Source organism: Cydia fagiglandana, chromosome 23 (genome assembly GCF_963556715.1).
Source record: "Cydia fagiglandana chromosome 23, ilCydFagi1.1, whole genome shotgun sequence".
Taxonomy (NCBI): domain Eukaryota; kingdom Metazoa; phylum Arthropoda; class Insecta; order Lepidoptera; family Tortricidae; genus Cydia; species Cydia fagiglandana.
In genome coordinates, this window is record NC_085954.1 from 3,394,246 (window position 1) to 3,417,622 (window position 23,377).

The 23,377-nt window shown below is 37.0% G+C and overlaps 2 protein-coding genes and 1 long non-coding RNA gene across 5 annotated transcripts in view; 2 read left to right on the forward strand and 1 right to left on the reverse strand.

Annotated features, from left to right (window-relative positions):
- Positions 1 to 79: 79 nt before the first annotated feature.
- Positions 80 to 2,421, forward strand: LOC134675993 (uncharacterized). The gene is made up of 3 exons (XM_063534302.1): positions 80 to 198; positions 371 to 1,292; positions 1,982 to 2,421. The coding sequence occupies exons 1-3, from the start codon at positions 100 to 102 to the stop codon at positions 2,395 to 2,397; spliced, it is 1,437 nt and encodes a 478-aa protein (XP_063390372.1). The 5' UTR covers positions 80 to 99; the 3' UTR covers positions 2,398 to 2,421.
- A 1,190-nt stretch (positions 2,422 to 3,611) lies between these two features.
- The window catches only part of LOC134675908 (uncharacterized), a 369,748-nt gene continuing 349,982 nt past the window's right edge, over positions 3,612 to 23,377 (reverse strand). For all 3 annotated transcript variants that reach the window (XM_063534249.1, XM_063534248.1, XM_063534250.1), the window contains exons 4-5: positions 11,500 to 11,606; positions 3,612 to 4,910 (exon numbers count right to left, since the gene is read on the reverse strand). In XM_063534249.1, the coding sequence (XP_063390319.1) occupies positions 4,803 to 4,910; positions 11,500 to 11,606 (215 nt within the window). In that variant the 3' untranslated portion in view covers positions 3,612 to 4,802. The remainder of the gene's footprint in view (positions 4,911 to 11,499; positions 11,607 to 23,377) is intronic.
- Positions 22,085 to 23,377, forward strand: part of LOC134675974 (uncharacterized) — a 159,950-nt gene continuing 158,657 nt past the window's right edge. Inside the window, exon 1 of the long non-coding RNA XR_010099845.1 lies at positions 22,085 to 22,342. This is a non-coding gene — a long non-coding RNA (uncharacterized LOC134675974). The remainder of the gene's footprint in view (positions 22,343 to 23,377) is intronic.

Below are 23,377 nucleotides of genomic sequence, written 5' to 3' on the forward strand. Positions count from 1 at the left end.
ATAACACCTTTATTGTTTATACTACGTCCTTTCATAATTGATGTATAACATGTAATGATTTCAAAACATTGATTAGTGATTACAAATGTTTTAGTTTAAATGCCAGTTGTGGGCGCCATCATGGGTGGGATGGTTGTTTTGGCATGTTTGGTTGTATTCTATGATTTTAACGGTGTTTTGTGTGCTGAAAATAATGCGGTAAGTGATTAAATTTGGAATTATACCCCATTTACATGAAAATATTTTTTTTTTAATTTATTAACGCCGATGCGGTTATCAAGGTTTTTATGTGTGATATTCACACAAATTTGTTTGTTAACGAAAGAAGTGTAGATAAAATGTAAATATACATAACAATGTAATTTTGTAGGTAAACTGGGATTCGATAAACAATCTGCGAACGAAAAGATATGCTGAAAGTGACAATCAAACCCTAACACACAATATTACTACAACTTTAAGTAGTAAAATAATAGAACCAAAAGAAAACATTATTGCAGAATATACAGATAGTATTAAAACTCCAACCAATGAAAGATATGAACTAAATGATGTAAGAAACATTAATAATATGCTTATTGATATAGCAACCATTGCTCATAATGAAAACAATACTAAAGGAATTGACAAAATCAGACACTTGGTGGATGAAATAACCAAGCAGACCAAAATGAAAGAGAATGTTGAAGTAAGTGATGTTAAATCTTCAAAAAAAGAACCATCCGATACTAATGTAAAAACAGTTTTAAGGCAAATTGGACCAATAAATGACATCGAAACAAAAGAAATGGTTAACATCGTTTCACTTAAAAAACCTACAAAAATGTTGAAAAATGACCAACTTGTAACTGAGAATGCCAACGTAGTTTTGAAACATGTTGAACCAATAAACTACATCGAAACAAAAGAAACGGTTGACATTGTTCCTCTTAAAAAACCTGTAAAACATACGAAAATTGAACAGGTCGTAACTGAGAATACGAAAATAGCTATACCAATACATGACATCGAATCAAATGAAACAGTTAACATTGTTTCTTCTAAAAAAGATCCAAAACTTGCAAAAAATGGACAGCTCGTAACTAGGAATGCTAACATAGTATTGAAACATGTTGAACCAAGAAATAATACTACAACAAAAGAAACTATTTATTTTGTTAAAAACCCGCTAACTGGTGATCATAAAGATACAAAAGAAATAAAATCACAGGCACCATTGTTCACTAATACAAGAAGGCACGATGGCGATTTATCGGACCATGATGGTGACAGAGCAAAAATCACATCAGAAGGTAATTTAGAACTGTACTTCAATTGATAAATAAATAAAATAAATCAATATTATAGGACATTTTTTTAAGTGTATTGATGGACGCTAAGTTGTTTTCTTCTGCTTGAATATTTTACTTGTTAGTATGCAATCAATCTAATAGAGTCAAAGACACTTTTAGAATGAGTTAAGATTATGCGACTTTGCTATGGAATCATAAAAAACTTTGTAATGTAAACAGCAAAGACGCCGATGTTTCCCAAAGTTTTTGACCCCACAACATTTGTAAGAAAATTATTTATCCGAATTACGGTTATGATATTTTTTTGCTAATTTAAGTCATATTCATAGATTTTTATTTAAGTAGTTACGTCTGACTAAAGAATTTGGCCTTGTGGTTAATTCTAGTATTACTTATGATAGTAACGCTGGTTTGAATATAAAATTAAACAAATACGAAAGGCAAATCAAAACATTCAATATTATAATTTTGTTATTAATCGAATAATAAAATATTTTGATACCTATTGTAGGTAATCTGTATGTTTAGTTTTTATGTTATCTTTTTACCTGACTCTTGTAGAAATAATGTATTTCTATAGTTTGGTATGTCTTGCAGTTCAAGCGGTTGTTTTCGTATAAATCTAGTGGAAATTCTCAACATCACCTCAATTTTTAAATAATATGAATAGCTTTTAATTATAATTTTAGATAAAAATCAAATCAAAATAAAAGAACATTTGTATGAAGAAGAATTACTACGGCGTCCAAATACTAAAGAAAATGCATACAACTGGTACAAAGGACAAAATTACAAACACAATTACGGAAGCAGAAACATGTTTACAGGAAACAAGGAATATATTGATAATTATTATAGTAATGGCGACGATTATCCATACTACAATGACGATTATGAATACTATACTAACTCGCATCCTTTAAGTAAACAAACCAATGAAGTAAACAAAGATTGTACAAGATATACAAAAACTACCTTTGACAGGGACACCGTAATAAGCATAAAACCACATGAACAACTGGTCAAGAGTTTAAATGAAGATGGAAAAGAACTTACAAACATACAAAGTAATAATTTTTACGGGGAATATTACAGTGGCATGTAAAAGCAGCATTTAGATGAAAATGGAGTTGTACTCGTATACAAGTCATATCAAATACTATCAATGTAAAAAATGAGGTTATTAATAAAGTATATGATACTCAAAACAAGCTTATGATTACGACTCTTTCTTATTAAACACATCCTCAGCTCCTCTTTTGGATGCCAAGATGTATTACATACAGATATTTTAATTTTTTGCAGTTTATTTTTACCATTTTAGGAACCCATGATGGTCTCTTGTATATCTATCTGTAAAACTACAGGAGAAAAAGAGAGAGCGAGTGAGAAATATCGCATGTAATTATTGATATACGCATGATTTTTGAGAACCGAAAAAATACTGAAATTAAACATAGGGTTTTCTTTACTCGCTAATTTTTATTCACTGTAAATTTTTGAGCACAGAAAACTAAAATAAATAAATAAAAATAATAAATATTGGGGACATCTTACACATATCAACCTAGCCCCAAACTAAGCAAAGCTTGTACTATGGGTGCTAGGCGACGATATATATACTTATATAGATAAATACATACTTATATACATAGAAAACACCCATGACTCAGGAACAAATATTAGTGTTCATCACACAAATAAATGCCCTTACTGGGATTCGAACCCAGGACCATCGGCTTAGCAGGCAGGGTCACTACCCACTAGGCCAGACCGGTCGTCAAATGTGTATAACGTTAACGTTAAACTGTGTATAACGTTAGCTGTTATTGACAAAGTGAATTAGCAAACGTAAATATTTCACAACAGGCCTTTATAACACTCGAAAGGTTGTCCCAATAAACTGCAAGCAAGTGTATTGGGGCATTAACAATATATCGATCTCTATGTAGACTTAAATTCAGATCTAGTCACTCCATATCTTGTGCCTGCTCAGTCGGAAATACGTTAGGGACCAAATGTAACTATTTATACCCAGTTGATCCAAATGTAACTATTTATACCCAGTGGGCATGAATTCTGTCCATACCTAAATTACAAACACGTGTAGAAACTTAAACATAGTTTTAGAAAATTCCAGGGGGACCTTTGGTTAGGATAGCTTTGTACAGGGGTCGGCAAATAATACGATTTCGACTTTTCAAATCATCCAAAACAACATTTGTGGCACTTTAAGCTTCTTTGAGACTCAAAGTTTCTCCTTCCCAAGTTTTCGCCGACCCCTGTATAGGAAGTAAGGCAAAATAAAACACTGACACATATTATCATAGGCGAATATTAAATATTTTATTTAACAAAAATCCTAATATTTTCCAGCAATTTACAGGAACAATCAGCGGTATAGAAATACGATGAGAAACAGATAAAACATATAACAATAAGAATTGAAAATGGAGTAACAAATCTTTAAACCAAATATCTTAAAAAGTGTTAATATTCTTAACAAAAAAAGCAGTTTGTCTCACGCTAAAACTATTTAAATATCTTACTCTACATTATTCTAAAATAAAATCTTACATCTTCAACAAACATTGAAAGAACTGGAATGTTACAAAAGAAAGCAAAATGCATGAAATTCAATATCGTTTCGCGAAGTAGTGTTACCAAAAGTTTAGTAAGAAAAGACGGGACAGTTAGAGGTCCTATTACATAATTTATTATAAATAGTTCAATTCATTCCGATTTATTTCTACTCTTTGGTATTTATGAGACACGTCAACTCAATGTCAATAGAAGATAGTATAAGGGTAAAAATTGACATAGTGATACATATGAGTAACGAATTGACATATCGTTCACAATTACTCATTATATAACTAGTAAACGGCTCTCTGACTCCAACCACCCAAATAACAAAAAAATAATCAAAATCCCTCGTTCTACAAGCTTTCTTTTAACATCACCCATACACAGTACAAATACTTAGTTTGGGGCTAAATAGGTCGATTTATGTATGATTGTCCCCAAATATTTATTTATCAGTAAATATCCCACTGAAACTGAAGGTCAATTCCTGAAATCATACATGAGATTAAAATACTCGAAATATAAAGAATATATAATTGAAATAATGCTGCTGTAATGTAGTTAATGTCATTTTAGAATTTAAGCTCAATAAAAACAGCAAAAACCGTAAAATTTATAAACTAAGTTACTCTTTCGCCATTTTCCTTAATTCGAAACCCCCTTTCGAGTATTCTTCGTAGTCTGTAATATGATTCAGTGAATGCACTATTATATTTATAAAAATCCTTAAAGCGAGTTAAATAATAACTAAGATAGAATACGTAACCATAATAACCAGAAATCTGAAATTGACCTTCAGAAATCTGAAATTCATCTACAACAGGACGTTAAAGCTACACAAAAGCTCGTCGAAGAGAGTTTTGAAGACGCAGTGGTTCAGGAGAAAGTAAAGCCGAGACTTGAAGCCAGAGACTCATGGTCACCTTAGTTGGGGACGTCCTTGCGGACTTTGTGGCCGCGGAACGAGGCCTGTATTTTGGTGGCTGCCTTGTTCAGGTTAGGATCGGTGAGGTCGATCTTTTCTATGTCTTCCTGTAAAGAAAAAGTCTGATTAATAATTGGGATAGAATTGCAAATTAATTTTTTAAATTATTATTTTTTTATCTTCACAAGTTGGTACGCAGCTGTTAATAAATATCATATTAGGTCAATTAAGAAATGGATTACCTATCTATCTAGCTTACTGCATACAAATATGTGTGTGTGTGTGTGTGTATGACTGTGTCTAACAGAGAAAGAAATTATGTGTTACAAATTTTAATTTCCTTTCATAATTCCCTCTGTTTCCTCGCAGGTTAAAATAGTTTAAGGAAACACAGGCACAGGCAGCGTCATACACGTATAGTAAGTAGCATCCAAAGTATTCAAATAGTTCGGTACGCCATACAAATAATATGGTGTACCGAACTATTTGATTACTTTGGATGCTACCTGCGACACTGACTGTACCGACTGTGGCAAGGAATATGGTGGATGTAGATTGGGATAGATCTTACAGGTAGGAACAGATCATCAAATCTCTTTGTCTCATAAAATTAATATCTCTTTTAGGAAAAAGTTCATTCAATTATTGCTTTCATTCAATTAGTTTTGTTCATTGAATCATTGCTTTATTTCACTAGTTTTTTAGTCACTACAAAATACTGGTATTAAATTTTACTCTTAGTATTTTCCAAATTCTCTAACACATTTTAAATCATTATGTGTGTGTTAAGACGTTTTCAATTTATGTTAAAGAGTCGCCAAAAGTACTTAGGTACATATGTCATTTTACTCAAAACAATTTCGTAACAAAGTTGTCTATTCTCATAAACGAAACATGGAAAACAACTTCAAATCCCAGGTGCAAAATTAAGTGAAAATACAATTACATGAAACGGCTCAAATTGAATTATCCTCAATTAAGGTAAGTTTCTTTGCAACTTCGCTAAGTATTTATACAGATATAATTTCCAACTGGAATCTTAACGAATCTTTTGAGAAGATTAGCCAGTTATCATTTTAGGCATTATTTATAATACAGATAAATTAAAAGTTTTGCAATTTATCAAGGGTTCCGATTTAATATTCTTCACATTTAAAAACTTGTTATGCTTTTTGTTTTTGTTGTTGTTGTTTTTGTTGTGTGTGTTTTTGTATTTACGAACTTGTTGATCGTTGCCGCTGATTGGTGCATTCGAAATGAGTTGAAAGTCGTGAATACGCCAATCACCAAGACGATCGTTAAAGTCGTGTCAAAACCAGTTAAAACCATTACAGATTTTTAAATTGGAATCAATCTCCAGGTATCAATACATTCTAAGATCATCATCATCATCATATATTTAAGAGTAAGGGCGCGATTCGGGAAATTAATTAAAGATTCACTAGATATGAAAAAGTAAAGATATGTTCTCCCTAATTCATTTCCCGAATCGCGCCGTATGACTCTTATTATTATGAAACTACACAACGGGACTTAATCGCGTATTTAAGATTTAAGATTTACCTCCGACGTTTCGAGGGGAGGGGAGGGGAGGGGGGGGGGGGAGGAGGAGGAGGGAGGACGGTTTCGGCGTGGTCTTCTCCGAGACCACGGGGACAACGCCGTCCTCGAAACGTCGGAGGTAAATCTTAAATACGCGATTAAGTCCCGTTGTGTAGTTTCATAATGTTAAATAATCGTGAAAGTTTAAATCCGTATGACTCTTGTCCGTGGAGCAATTTCCATGGTCCTCTGCCTTCTCTTTGACAGCCTATAATACGACACGTCGTTGACTTTTTCCTTTATTTGATTCATGTACGCTCAACTTGGTCTTCCCTTCTTCCTTTTTGGTTAAATTTTCCCTTCTGTGATGTTTTTGATCAAATCGTCGTGTCGTATCAGGCGCCCAAGCATCTTTCCTCTTTTATTATCTATATTTTTTATAATTTTTATTCTTATCTAATTCATTTTAATATTTATCCTAAATCTTACTGAAATCGGGAAAGTAATAATGGAAGCCAACATCTAGCAACCACTGACTAAAATCATCAGTCACGATGAACACGATCGAATTGAGACTAAATTGCTCGTAAGTAATACTTCTAACATGCGTTCAACAGGTTTTTCTCGCCAATTCAAGAAGCAATCAATCTTTGCTTCTCATCATCTTCTTCTTGTTATCCCGTTAGGATAGCTCGTAAACTAAGCGTTCAACTCCGTGTAGATGTCGGCGGCCGATCGTAAGATCAGGCAGATCGTAATGTTCCTGTGTAATGTTTTGACGATAGTCACATTAAACCAATATATGTATAGGTAGGTCGATAGGTCCGTTAGGCTGCTTCAGATGTCTGAAGGGCAAACTGCCCAGAAATAGGTTCCGTCGACTCTGGGAACGAGTCAAAGCGTTTAACGTTTCACGATATGCCTAGGAATTTCACGATATGCCTGATCTTACGATAGGCCGCCGACATAGACATTTTGATTCTAGACATATACATCATCATCATCATCATTGGCCTTTACATCTTCTTCAGATGTTTATTACAGCTGCTGTGTATTCCGAGAGTCGCATCTTTTCTTGTGACTGAACAAACCGATGCGTGCTCTGCACTGCTTCCCGCAACGGTCACAAGTAAATTTGGCGTTGGCTGGAGGTGACAACAACATCAGACATGTACAATTGTACATACATGTAGACAATTTCACATCATCTTCCTCGCGTTGTCCCGGCATTTTGCCACGGCTCATGGGAGCCTGAGGCCCGCTTGGCAACTAATCCCGAGAATTGGCGTAGGCACTAGATTTTACGAAAGCGACTGCCATCTGGCCTTCCAACCCAGAGGTTACCCTCTGGGTTACCCTCTAGTTTACACTAGACCTTATTAGAATTAGTCTGGTTTCCTCACGTTGTTTAGTTCACCGAAAAGCGACTGGTAAATATCATTGTTATTTCGTACGTAAGTTTTGAAAAACTCATTGGTACGAGCCGGGGTTTGAACCTGCGAACCGCTAAGCCACCATCGCTTTCTTTGCTTCTATGAACACTTTTTGTACCCATGTCTTTAAGTTGTATTAAAAATTTGCCGTTTTTCTACTACTTATCTGATTAGGTAGCTGAAATTTTGCATAACCACTCAACCGTCCGGCCCGCGAGACTTTTCCTGTCAACCGTCCGGGGTTTTTTAGCGACGCACGCCCCGCGCAGCGCATTCACAACTTTCTACAGAAATTATAACTACACTGCCATCAATTTTTTTTTAGAGCTAACTATTTAGTTAGGCTACGTTGTCGCATCAAGAGAATTAGTAAATAATGCCGAAATATTCTGTTAGATGGCTCTGAAATCAATTCTTTCTTTCACCCCTTTGGATAGTAAGGTTCCCGCGGACGGTTAAGAGCATATTTTTTTCGGATACTATGCTATCGTCGGACGGTCAAGTGGATAGGTTCTTATAAAAACTGGTGACAATGCCATATTATAAGCTGATCTGATGCTCAAGAAGATGCTACTGAAGAATATCTATGACCATTAAAACTAGGATAAAATGAACCCAATAAAGTTTGGTCTAGCCTCGACTAAAATGTATACAAATGTTAGTTCAATGAATATTATACATTTACGAATATTGTAGGTAAATTAACTTATGCTTGTAATTTTAAATGCATTTGCGTCGCGTTTAAAAAATAATAAAAACTGTTTTACACAAAATTAATTACCGTTAATCAAATAATCACAACCACTAATGACAGGAATTAATCATTCAATCAATCCCAATTTGGCCGGGTAATTTTACCAAAAACGGCCAGCCATTAATCTCATTCACTATAGAGTGGAGTATTGTGTTTCGTAGAAATCCCCCGGGCCATGATTGGCGGTTGATACGGGCTTTTAGACGAATTGTTTAGTTCAGTTGCCTGGTTTGGAATGAACCTGGTTTTATCCCTACGGACTTTGGACTCATGTTCTCAATGGATTTGTACAGTAATATTCTCATTCTGGTAAGAAGAGATAGCTCTCGGTGCGATTCGATGTATTTTGAAATCAAGTTTCTATCTAGACTAATCCAGAGTACCTACTTTGGTTGGTACGGGAAAACAGCGTAGGGAGTTCCTCAAAAATGTTTGACAAACCAGTCAAGAAAAGAAAGAACCTTATGTGGATCAAATAAATGATGTAAATCTTTAGGGGAACCCTTTGACCATAAGTAAACGTAATTGGCTACATCCCTACTAGTCAAATTAGCTTTTTTAGAACTGTCAAAGCGATTTGGAATTTTTATGAAAACGTGTATATTGAGGTCACGGTCAACTCTCGGGATAACTCAAAAATTGTGTTTAAAAATAACTGCTATCTATGTTTTTTTAATAATTCATCATCATCATCATCTCAACCATAAGACGTCCACTGCTGAACAAAGGCCTCCCCCTTTATTGGGGGGTGAATGCCATAATCGCCACGCTTGGCACTCTTGGCAGGCGGGTTGGCGATCGCAGTTGAGTACACCGAATTTGAGGGACGCTGCTGCCCGTCCACCGGTGGTCTTGGACGTGGTTTAAGGACATACCCGGGTCCTGGACGTAGTTTAAGGACATACCCGGGTCCACCCGGTACCCGGGTTGTAATAATTACCTGTGGTTTATTTCGTGCACTGTGTGAAATAATTTCTTTTAAGTAGAGGAAAGTACCGAATTCTGCTAATTTTGAACGTTTACTTGCAAGGAATGACGTCATCATATCAGAAATGACGTCATTGCGCAATTTTAATCCTGTTAAGGATAAAGCCAGTTTGTAAAATTGAATAATGCAATGGGATGAAAGTCGCGATGAAATAGAAGTCATTACTTATACAAAGGATTTACTTCTAAGCTGGGTTAAATTTTAAACGAGTGCACAGTTTAATAAGACCAGTACAACGAATTTGGACTTGAACCGCCGTTTATTAGCAATACTATTAAACAGAGAGGTCTCCGATCAGAATATAAACAATAATTTTGGATAAACTCAAAGTTTCTAGCACTAAATATGATCATAATTATGTTAGTTAACATTGGATCATATTTTTGCTATCGGTTGATTATATATGAGAATGACAGAAAAGCATGTAATATAAGTAGTAGTAAAATATTAACGTTGAAATTCAGTCAAAAAATTAAAGTTGAGAGCATAAAGGAAATAGTTTACCTATCTTTAAGTAAGTTTTTATGAGAGTCCAGATTTTAAAGCGGGGTTCATTTCTTAATCTTTTTAAATAATTAATGACTGTTCATATTCAATAATTGCTCAAGATAACTGGAGGTTTTTTCAAACTTACATTGTGACATCAAAATGATATCTAAATAATATCCATCGCGCGTGCATTTCGCTCGTACTTGTCCATACATGTATTGACGCGAGCGAGACGCACGGGCGACTGACATCATTTAGATATTCATTTGATGTCACACTGTGAGTTTGAATTACTTAATCATGTGTTAACGAAAACTGACAATCATATTACTGACTTGTTTTCCAACAAAGCGTTCATCATTATCATCATCATCATCATATCAGCCAGAGGACGTTCACTTCTGAACATAGGCCTCCCCCAAAGAATGCTACAATGACCGGTCTTGGGCCACCCGCATCCAGCGGACTCCCGTGACCTTTACCAGGTCGTCAGTCTACCTTCCCACGCTGCGCCTTCCGGTTTAAAGAAAGCGGGAAGCGTTTATATTCAAGTAATATACTGGTTTTAATATAACTGTGATTCCGGTTCGTTTCTTATTTTAGCAACGTCTCGACGTTATCTCAAATCCTCGGGGTATTTTTGGTACAAACACGAGTAAAGGCATTTTTAATATTACTTTTTTTTTTATTATTATGAATGGACTTTCCGCGAATCCAAACTTATTTTTGTTACTTACGGGCAAAGTATTATAATTAAATCGTTTTAAAGCTTTTGAATGATATTTTAAGCTTTCAAGAAATATGACAAGGATTAAAAATAAATTAAATTATTATCTTACTTTCCATCATATTAACGTATTTTATAATCATTGGCATTGAACTTATCAAACGGTATCTTAGGGCAAAGATTGATTACTGCATTTTAAATATCTCTTATACTATTTGGTAAGAGGAATAAAGAATAAAGGCATAAATGTGCTACATTTATACCAAGCAATCGAGTTCTAAAATAGGATAACAATGACCATAATGATATTCATGATTTTGACGATGACAATGACGATGATGACAATGATTATATTGGTGATGACAATGACGTTAATAATGATAAAAATGATGCCGATGATAACTAACCAGTGATGATGTTGTTGACAATAATAATGATGTCTATGATAACATTGATGATGACAATGACGTTAATGATGATAACGAATATAACGATGCCGATGATAACTAACCTTATCTTGCAAATCCTGTAGTTCTTTGTCCTTCTCCGCCTGAGTGACTTTGTGCTATAGCGATAATAATGTTACTTAATGATTTTGACGATGATTTGAAATGAGTATTTTGACAATTCGAGTCTACCTGTAATCATGATGGTAATGACATAATTGATGATAATGATATTGACGATCACAGTAATGATGTAGATAATAATAATGATGACTATGATAACACTGATGATGACAATGACGATAATGATAACTAACCTTATCTTGCAAATCCTGTAGTTCTTTGTCCTTCTCCGCCTGGGTGACTTTGCGCGCCTGGTGGCCACGGAACGATGCCTGGATCTTCGTGGCGGCGCTGCACAGGTCTGGAACAACAGACAGACATACATCAGCATGATATCAAAACAATGTAATACAGGTTGTTTGGTACATCGTTTGCCAAATTAAAATGGCAGATAGGTTGAGTCATTTGCTATCTTCTCAGGTCTAGAAATTTTTAATTTGGCGCATTTTTTTTTTTCATTTCTATGACAGTTTTTCGAAAATTTCTAATTTAATTTTTACTTGCGTAGTAGAAAAAAACCGGGCAATTGCGAGTCGGACTCGCGCACGAAGGGTTCCGTACCATAATGAAAAAAAAAACAAAAAGAAGCAAAAAAAAACGGTCACCCATCCAAGCACTGACCCCGCCCGACGTTGCTTAACTTCAGTCAAAAATCACGTTTGTTGTATGGGAGCCCCACTTAAATCTTTATTTTATTCTGTTTTTAGTATTTGTTGTTATAGCGGCAACAGAAATACATCATCTGTGAAAATTTCAACTGTCTAGCTATCACGGTTCGTGAGATACAGCCTGGTGACAGACGGACGGACGGACAGCAGGGTCTTAGTAATAGGGACACGTTTTACCCTTTGGGTACGGAACCCTAAAATTGAGATGGCAAAATGACCTGGACTCATTCTGTGGCGACTGGCGGGAGCATGCACAAAGCCAAGACGAGTAGCGAAAGACAGGGGAGGCCTTTGCCCAGCAGTGGGACACAATACAGCCATAAAAAACAACTCTTTTATTTCAAAGAACAAAAGCACTCAACTTCTTTGTAAGTCGCAGTCATGTTTAAAACCAGCGAAACAAAAAACACGTACAACCACACGTACATATTGTATGTGTTTGTGGTGTCAGCTGTTGCTCGTTAAACGCATGTTTGACCTCAAACGCCACAGTGTATCTAGACGACACTGTGGGCCCGATTCGGATTTTGAAATAGACATCTATTAGATTTTTTTCGAGCCGCCTGATGGGAAGCGGTCATCGTCGCCCATGGACATAAGCAACACCACAGGAGCCACTTAAGCGTAGATATCTTTTAGACATCACCAAGATACGATAACGATATGTTTAAGATCTAACCTGACAAATTTGACATTTGCGCGATTCTGGAGATACTCTTGAACGATTTCCACAGGATATGATATGACTTAGAGATCCAATTCACAACTAATAGATATCTTACTCTATCTAACGTAAAAGTGACATTGGTTGCCCGAATTGCGCTGCAAAAGAGAACTAGTTGATATCTAAACTATAACGTATCTAGAATGGATCTAGTACGTGTCGTCTCTTGTGAATATCTTGAAGTTCGAATACGGCAGTGTACCCCATTGTAAATTTAACCCAGAGGGTAAACTAAGCCTTATTGGGATTAGTCCGGTTTCCTCACGATGTTTTCCTTCACAGAAAATCGACTGGTAAGTATCAAATGATATTTCGTACATAAGTTCCGAAAAACTTGGTACGAGTCGGGGTTTGAACCCGCGACCTTCGGATTGGAAGTCGCACGTTCTTACCGCTAGGCCACCAGCGTAATCTATGTTTATACTTCGTTTTTTTTAGCATTAGAAATTAGGTAAACAATCTTGATGTGTCTTTTAATTGAAAAACACATTTTAAAAATAAGTTACTGCAAATATGTAACAATTATGAATCTAATACGATCATTTATATTCTTCTGCTTTCATAATTTTTAAAAAGCGTTTTTCAATTAAAAGACATGCCAAGATCGCTTACCTTCTTGCAAGTTCTTTCTAATGCTAAGAAAACGAACTATAAGCACCTATAGGCCTCGTGTATGAACTATAGGGGGCAGCATAGGAGCCGTCAGATTTTTGGCGCGAGGCGTATTGTGTCGTTTATGCTTCCGATGTAGCCCACAAGATGGCAGAACCTACTATGCACAAGGAAACGTACCGACGAGAACGGTAGATGGTAGCACTTGCTTTGGTAATGTACATGTGCACATATAATATTTTACACTTTCGCGTTTTGAACACATATTAACTCACATTATAGACGGGTCTAACGCGAAATATATTCAATTACCTTGATTTACCGACGTTTCGACTTTCGACACATGTTTCACTATCCCCCCCCCCCCCCCCCCCGTCTATAATCCCGTCCCGTATAGTCCCGTCTATAATGTGAGTTAATATATGTGCACATATGTTTCCGATTCAGGCCACAAGATGGCAGACCCTTCAACGCGAACGGTCCCTATTCGGATTTTTAGAGCCGAACCTGTACTACATAATATACACCCTGTAATTACAAAAAACAAATAAATTGATATCACTTAATTGAATTTCAATATTCTCCGTTGCCAGTCTAATCAAGTCTGAAAATACCGAAAAGCAACAATATCCAGACAACAGAATATTTAATAAAGGCATTCCAAGCCCAGAATATGATTAGACAGCGCCGCTTTCATTATTAAATTCAATATTGTGATATGCTTCGAATGTCAATCAAGATTTAATATAAATAATTTTGATACATATTTGGGAATCGAAAGGCTAGAACAAACTTTCTTTTTAGAAGTGTTAGAACAAATTAAATTATTTTCAGAAAATATTTTTATTTCAAGTAGAAACACTACTGTATAAATTATAAACTGAAAATAAATGTCATATAAAACCCGTATTGCTGACGTCGGAGAGAAGACTGCTAGGCTCAAATGGGACTGGGCCGGTCACGTCTGTCGCATGCAACCAGACAGATGGGCGAGTGTGGCTACCAAGTGGATGCCAGAAGGAGAGCGCGGACGCGGCAGGCCCAGACGGAGATGGCGGGACGACCTAGACACCTTTCTCAGTAACTGGCCAGCCGGCCTAGCCAAGGTTACAATCGCTATCGCTTCGACAACGAAAAGCATTATGTCTCTCTATCACTCTTCCATATTGGTGCGACAGTGACAGTTGCGTTTCGATCGCTACGGAGCGTAAGCGATCGGCATCTTGGCTACGCGGCCAGAGCAGGCGATATGTCGGGAGTCGTGCAAGACAAGGGGAGAGGCCTTTGCCCAGCAGTGGGACACCTTAATTGGCTAGCAAAAAAAAAGTCATATACTCGTACTAAGAAAAAGTGACTAAGGCCTCCAGTGCCCCAGGCTGGAAGCGAACCAGCGTCCTCTGCTATCGCAGCAGATGCCTGTGCCATTCTGAGAGCAGAGGACGCTGGTTCGCTTCCAGCCTGGGGCACTGGAGGGAGGCCTTGGTCACTTTTTAGGGTACCGTAGCCAAATGGCAAAAGCCGGAACCCTTATGGATTCGTCATGTCTGTCCGTGTATATCACAGCCAATTTTTTCCGAAACTATAAGAACTATACTGTTGAAACTTGGTAAGTAGATGTATTCTGTGAACCGCATTAAGATTTTCACACAAAAATAGAAAAAAAAAACAATTATCCCTTGGATTATTATTAAATATAATACGTAATATTAAAGTAGGTAAGGTGGGGTAAGACTATCATCGGGATAAGACTATCACTCTAATTTAAACTGTTGTGAGACATAATAACATTGAATAATTTTACGGTTTAACTATACTCATAATGAGTTCGTGCTGTGTATCGCTACAAGTGTTAGGTGACCCAAGCCCAAACACACCACACTACTATATCCGCCTACAATAACAGCGAAAGACCTCCCCCAACCTGTTTTCTCAGCGCGCGCGCAGCGTGCGACGCGGCGAGCCGCAGTACGCGATACACGGCCGTCGTGAACGCTGCTCGCACTGTTAGTGCTTGAGAAAAGAGACCTAGGCTCTCCGAAACATGTCGCGCGAGTGACTAAAAACAAGTGAGTCTAAACCGTAAAATTATTCAAGACTATCACTCGTATGGAATCCTCATACTGTTTATATTTCCCCGACCAAAATAAACTAGGTTAGTCTTACCCCACTTCACCTTAGGGCTGATTTAGACGGCGCGCGAACTCGCATGCGATTTTAGGTACATTGCGGACTGTTGATTACGTCCAATTCTACCGATCGATCAAAACAAAAACCGCAATGTAATGAAACTCGCATGCGAGTTCTCGCATCGTCTAAATTATTTAGACGATTATATTAGCCCTTATGTTAATTAAAATCTATTTTATCATCGAACCTGCTAACAAAATCCTTATGAGAATCGGTTGAGAATTACGACCTGTAGAGAACATCCGGATAACTATATGAAAGTGTTTTTGCCCAAGCTTAACCTTCGCAAACGCTTGGTCAATTAATTCAAAATATACATTTATATACATAACTTCTTTATTTATTAAACAGCTAAAAATCATACAAATTAAAAACAGAACTAAAAAAAAATCTAACTTATTTTTTTTCATTTATAAAGTCTGCGCTAGAATTAGTAATCAGTTTATATGAAAATGCTTCGCCGAAATAACTTTCAAATACGCTTTGAAGCCAACATTGACGTTTTCCACACTCCCCATAATGAGCCGATAATATATTTGCGGCGACATCGGAGTGGTTGATAAATAAGTCCTAATCAATTTCGTGTAGTTAATTATTACTGTAAATTGAATTTGACTCGAATATGTGTTGATATCGAAGCTGAATTTATTATGCTGATAGAGTTAGGCAGCGAAGTTAAGCTGTGTGAAATCTGTAAATTGTCATGTGTATTTGAATTCGGACGGGCAAAATAATAGGTAGGAATGCTATAAAAACTGTAGCTATATCCTTCTGAGACCTAGAAGCAATTGTTTTGTTTTTGAAATTGGAACCCTCAGTTACACAATAACAGTTCAAAATAGACTTTGGAGTATTTACAAAAAATTGTACACAGGGACTTAGGAGGATATTCAAATTTAAAAGTTGTCGGGCTACCTAAAACCTGATGCTTTCTGCTCAGGTTTGCTTTTGGTCTCGGACCCAGGTTCAAGATGGTAAGGGCCACCCCACATCTAGCGTCCCTCGAGCGTCGGCGTCTACAACTCTATGGCCACTGCTCGACGCAACGTCGACGCAACTGCGCAGCGACGTCATTTTCCATAGCGCTGACCAGACGCCGACGCTCGAGGGACGCTAGATGTGGGGTGGCCCTTAGGGTCATTATCCACGTATATAATAAGCACGGATACTTGTTGCTGAGTCGTGGGTGTATGTATTTAAGTACCTACCTATTTATAAATATATATCCTATAGTTGTGTAAGTACCTATAGTCCGTTTTTTTTAGCATTAGAAAGAACTTCGCAGAAGTTTGCTTGTGGTTCCAAATCTGGCACTTTTAGCGGTAACAATTTGAAGTAAATTATATGTATTGACCATGCTACATTAGATAATTCAATAATTATTAACAATTAACGAGCCTGATAAAAACTGCACGCTTGCTTCTCCGGAGTTCTTTCTAATGCTAAAAAAAACGAACTATACAACACAAGCCTTATTGAGCTTACTGTGCGACTTAGTCAATTTGAGTAATAATATCCTATAATATTTATTTATTTATTTTATTTATAGGTACAGTCGACGTCAAAGATATGTTTACACTTTTGCACCTTACTCCTTTGTAATAAGGCGAAAAGTGTAAACATATATTTGACGTCGACTGTACCTACACCGCTAGCTAGCTAGCTACCAGCTCATCGCATGGGGCCGATTTTTGAATTTCGATGGCTCGATTTCGCCACTCAAAAGTACATGGTAAACGGCGAAATGCTAATTTTTGAAATACGAGCGATCGAAATTTAGAATCTAGTGGTATTAACCACTCGATTTCAATTCTATTAGTAGAATTTAAGTGCCTCGTATTGGAGATATTATTTAACGAAATACACGAAATCGAGTGGTGGAAATTAAAAAATCGGCCTCCAGTTCAGATTTCAAAATGAGTTCAAGTATGATAAAGATTGTGTTTCAGCGGCGTAAAATGGCATTTATATCAATTAATTATATCTTGAGTCTAAGCAGACTTCGTTTCCCAAAGCTTTGATACCAGTTGACTGTAGATAAATCCTTGAGATTAGGGACCGAAGTTACTAGGAGCGGTGAACAAAGTTTTAAGAAGATCATAGTCAAAAATCACATTTTCAAAAAGGTTCGACCGGTCTGGCCTAGACGACCGGTCTGGCCTAGTGGGTAGTGACCCTGCCTATGAAGCCGATGGTCCCGGGTTCGAATCCTGGTAAGGGCATTTATTTGTATGATGATACAGATATTTGATCCTGAGTCATGGTTGTTTTCTATGTATTTAAGTATATATCGTTGTCTGAGTACCCACAACACAAGCCTTCTTGAGCTTACCGTGGGGCTTAGTCAATTTGTGTAAAAAATGTCCTATAATATTTATTTATTTATTCGATTGTATAACAATAGTTTCTTCCTTGTTTAAGTGTGGCTATAAACAATAAGCCATAAGCATTACGATTCAGCGAGGAAATACTGCCAGCATCCTTTGGCACCATGCCATACTATCATGTTGTATACTATCATGATTGTACAGTGGGATACTTCAGTTGTAAAGCGCTTAACGGACGACTCACGCTAGAATGGTCCGGGTTGGGGCCGAGGCGTCGAACATTTTCTATTTAAACTGTCATGTGATCACCAATCACCCATCATAGAAAACTAAATGACGGACGCTTCAGCCCGGACCCGGACCGTTCTAACGTGAATCATGTTTAAAGCGATCAAATCCCCGGTAAGTGTTAATGTGAGGTTTTAGTGTTACTATATCATAACAAACTAGTATTTTACGTCTGCTAAATGTTTAACATAACTACTACGTAAGAACACGGTTTGAGCAACACTGGGAAGGGAGCCCATGGGCATTTATTTTATTTTATTTTATTTATTTAAGGTTTACCAATAGATACAGCACTACAGAAATTACAGATAAAAGCCATAAGTACATGAATAAGTGTCTATCCAATTATAGGTAAACACGACATGCGTTAATACTTAGTACATATCTAATTAATTAAGACCTACATCATGCGGCATGCAGACAACTAGCGCGGTGCTTGTTGTGACTCATCCCTACACAAAAAGAGATCGTGGCGTGCAAGATTTGTCTTTGACGTGTGTCATTTTCTATGTATTTGTGTCGTCATTACTGATTGGATTTTGTATGTAGTGAGTGAGTACCTAGGGCGACTGCGTGCCTGTGCACGTTTCCTCCCGCAAAAAATGTCAGAACAATTTATACGGTAAGATATCGCTTGGGCTCCTCTCTTCCGACGTGTCGGAAGCCGGTGTTGCTCGAAGATGCTACGTGAATAACAAAGCAAGTAGGTACGTGGGTATAATAACAAAAATAATTGAATTTCCCTAACAACATTAAAATGCTAAGTCCCCGTTGTCTGATACGGCAAACTCATGGCAAACTCAATTCAGGCGAAGTTCACTTTGCCCTACTTGCGGACTTAGGTTAACTTTGCAGGAAAAACTGCATTGGAATTTCAGAGCCATTATGTTGCAGAAGAATACATAAGTTTCAAGAGAACAAGTAAAGATGTTTGTTTAATGTGTTTTTATTAAAGATTTTTTACTCATACAATAATAATAATAGGTCTTTGAATCTCATGAAGGCCCAGAAGGACAAGTCCAGCAAGTACCTAGTCTTAGCTCACGAGATAACCGCCATGTGGGATGTTGACTCGACGATCATTGTTCCTATAGTCGTGTCAGCGAACGGTCTCATAGCGAAGAGTCTCGACCAACACCTAGAGAGACTCGCTGGGTGGTTGGATCAAGGGTCAGATGCAGAAGGCGGGAATTTTGGACACGGCGCGTATAGTACCTACGTCGGTTCCTCACTCTGCGGCCCTGACCACCGGCAGCTTGGGCCCTGCCCCGCTGCCGGCGGCACCCTAAGGTTAAGTTTTTTATAATGTGTTTATATATTTTTTTGTAATGCTTTTTAAGTGTTTATTGTACTTTTATACTCACGTTGTAAAAACCCTAACCTAAGACCCAAATTAAATAAAGAGAATATAATAGGCCTTTATCATCTGTGTCAGATGTTGTGTCCCGGTTACGACACTTGCGTTCGTGGCTGTAAAGCCCTACACGCGAGAGGATCCCTAAGCCACACACCCATACAATAGGCCCTCGGAATTCCAGCGCTTGCCAATCCGGGTACGCCCAGTAAAGGATGACTCACGTTAGACCGGGCCGTGTCCGGGCCGGAGCTAGCGGTGCATCATTCTCTACGGAAAGCATCATGTGATCGCCTGTCATGTCATAGAAAAGTTAGCGCCGGATGCTCAGATCAGCAATTTTATATTTCCGCCCTTATAAATTATTTACAAGTAAAATCCATTAATCGTTTATCGTTGCGCTACAAAAACCATAAATGAATTTAAAGTTTAAACACTCTTTTGTGTTATTCCTAACGCTCAATGAGTACTGAACACTCTTCGGATTATAAGTGAGACCTCGAGACCCGTGACCACTTTCTGACTCCCATTAATAAAGTCACAAGTTAGAAATAGAAACCATATACGAAGGAAAAAGTAATGAAGACCACCAGTGTCCATATTACTATAACCGAGACCGCAGTTATTTTCAGACACAATTTCTATTTAAGAAATCCGAAAGAACTATACATAAATAAATATAGGACATTCTTTAGACAGATTAACCGAGTCCCACAGTAAGCTCAAGAAGGCTTGTGTTATGGGTACTCAGACAACGATGTATACATACAATAGAAGTCTGTGCGGAAAGAGAAGAGTCGTGGGATTTGAGGGCGCGCCAGTGCTATTTTATGGTTTTTGCTATGCTGACAACACTGGTCACGTGATTATAGTACGACAATAAAGGTCATGATACTTGAATCCCTTTTGTTCCGGTTTTTTACCACGGCTTACTAAACGGAGCCTGGTGGTGGTGTCGGCTCGTCAACTCAATCCTCTGATTTACAATCCTCTGATTTAGCGCAGGCACTAGTTTTCTTTTTAAAACACACTTGTTTTTATGTCTCAGATACTAAAAAGTGACTGCGATTGACAAACTGCTAAAACTAGTTAAGAATCTGCTTAATACAACTGTAATTTTAGTACCAAACAAGATAGTCTCATTTATGTACTGCCTAATCTGTGCAGTCCAACAGTTATCAAAACCGGGTAGATCGGGTAGAAATTGGGCAATAGAACTGTAATTTTATTTTATCTGGGATATATTTCACCCATTGTAAACGTGACTTGTAATGTATGTGTACATTATTAATAATAAATATGAATATGAATAAAAATAGTGCATAAGTAGGTAGGCCTTATTGGGATATGTCCAGTTCTCTCATCTCACGATATTTTACTTCGCCGAAAAGTCACTGCTAAATATGAAATATAATTTCGTAACTAACAGAACCTACAAATAAAGAAATATTTTATTACAAAAAGTTTTATTCAGAACCTAGTAAACGAACTTACAAATAAAGAAATATTTTATTAGAAAAAGTTTTATTCTTTGTAATCGAAGTCTGAATTAAAATATTCAATGTCACTTATGTTTGAGCTAGCTTCAGAACAACCAGGGACACTCATAGAACTATCTTCATCTGAACTGGATGTGCTTGAATCCGGCACGTAGATTACGAATTCTTGCATATCACCTACTTAGCGGTCTTTTATTCGAGATACCGTAGGTACTTTTACACAAATTACATATAAATATGCATAAAATGGCAAGTGTCAAGACTATTTGTCAGTTATTTTAAAGATCATGAATGACCTGCATATTTATGAAAATTTTTATATTTTGAATGAATATACTTACCGATTATGTACCGGAGACAAGTTACTTAGGGGGCTTATTAAATAGGTAATTATTTAATATTAAATACAACATCAATACCCGCGAATAGCGGAAATACGTTCCCCGACTTTTTGTAAGTCGATAGTCGGCTTTTAGCCGTTTTCTTCCCGCTGACAAAACCGAACAATGTTAAATATAATTTTCCTTGTGGTTTTATGTACGGTTTTATCGTATTTTGAAAATATTTTATACATAAAACTTGCGGTTTTTGTTCATAAAAATATACATTGACAGAAGTTTGTTTACTTTTTACAAGACAGGTGTCAAAGGTTTGATTGACATATAAAATTTAAAATGCTAGTTCCCGTTTTTGCCACGACTCTTCTCTTTCCGCACAGACTCTATATATAAATACTTAAATACGTAGAAAACAACCATGACCAGGAACAAATATCTGTGTCATCACACAAATAAATGCCCTTACTGAGATTCGAACCCAGGACTATCGGCTTTAGCCTATATACGTACCCCACTGCTGGGCGCAGGCCTCTCATGCGCGAGAGGGTTTGGGCTATAGTCCCCACGCTAGCCCAATGCGAATTGGGGACTACTTACACTTTTTTTTATTAACCATCGGCTTCACAAGCAGGGTCACTACCCACTAGGCCAGACCGGTCGTTAAAGAGTATATGTAACTTGATTGTGACCTATTATTGTTCTGTATTTCATAGAGATTCCATACTTACCAATTATTAGTTATTCTGTGCAATAGTGGCTAATCCTTTAAAAGATTTAAAAGTAAGAGCGAATCGCCTAGCGTGGTACGGGCATGTGATGCGGAGGGATGAAAGTCATGTGACGAAAAAGGTATTACGAATGAATGTGGAGGGAGGTAATGGGAGAGGAAGACCGAGAAAAGGGTGGATGGACTGTGTGAGAGATGATATGAAGCGAACGCAAGTGAATGATGAGATGACGGGCGAGAGAGAGGTATGGAAGAAAAAGACATGCTGCGCCGACCCCAAATGAATGGGATAAGGGCAAGCGAATGATGATGAGTGGCTAATCCTTTCGACAGTTCGGAAAAAGAAACTGATTTGACTAGTAGTCATATACTCTACTGGAGCTCATCCTTACACTGGTTCTGAGCACAGTAAGTTGAGGAATAGGAAGAGATCAATCAATCACTAAACTTTCCCGCAAATGGCGGCGTTGGGCGATCGGCTACAAAATGCCGAACAATAGACCATGACACGGAATTGTGCGAATTTCCTTCTAAAATCCTGTTGGTAGGTAAGTACCTCGTGTAAAAATAAGTAGGACTAAAGGATGACTTTTTGTACCTACCTACTTTTATAAAATTTTACTTTTGTACCTACTCATTTCTATGCTATTTTCTTTGTATTTTCTTTGTTAGTGTAATAATTATTGTTTTTTTTTCTGTTATGATGTGTGTAAATTTATATTGTGTGTCTTTGCAGCTGTCAAATAAATAAATGACTTACGTTAGACCGGGCCGTGTCCGGGCCGGAGCTTCCGGCGCTTACTTTTCTATGACATGACATGCGATCACGTGATGCTTTCCATAGAAAACGATGCGCCGGAAGCTCCGGCCCGGACACGGCCCGGTCTAACGTGAGTCATCCTTAACACGAGTAAATGTGTGACGAAATTTTGGATCAAAGAATCTAGACCAAGGACGGTATAACTAAAAATCAAAATATTGCACAGCTTTCACAATATTTATTTGATATTATATAATAGAATTTGGGTCATGTTAATGATGGACAGATTAGCTAAATTAAGTGCAAAAATGTACATAGTTAAACAATCTCATGATTACCGAAATTGAATACCGGTTATTTTTTATGAAAATTATACCGGTATTCGGTCCCTGATCTAGACTTTGTTTCGAAGTATAATGAAATAAAAAAACAATTTATTCAAATAAAATAAAATAATCATTCATTTAATTCGGGCAAGACCGATGTAAGTGTTAGTAACAGGACTTAAATACTAATGTTAAAGTACAATTTTCATTAAAACCTACCATGCAAGACATTATACCTACTTAGAGCTAAGATAATACAATA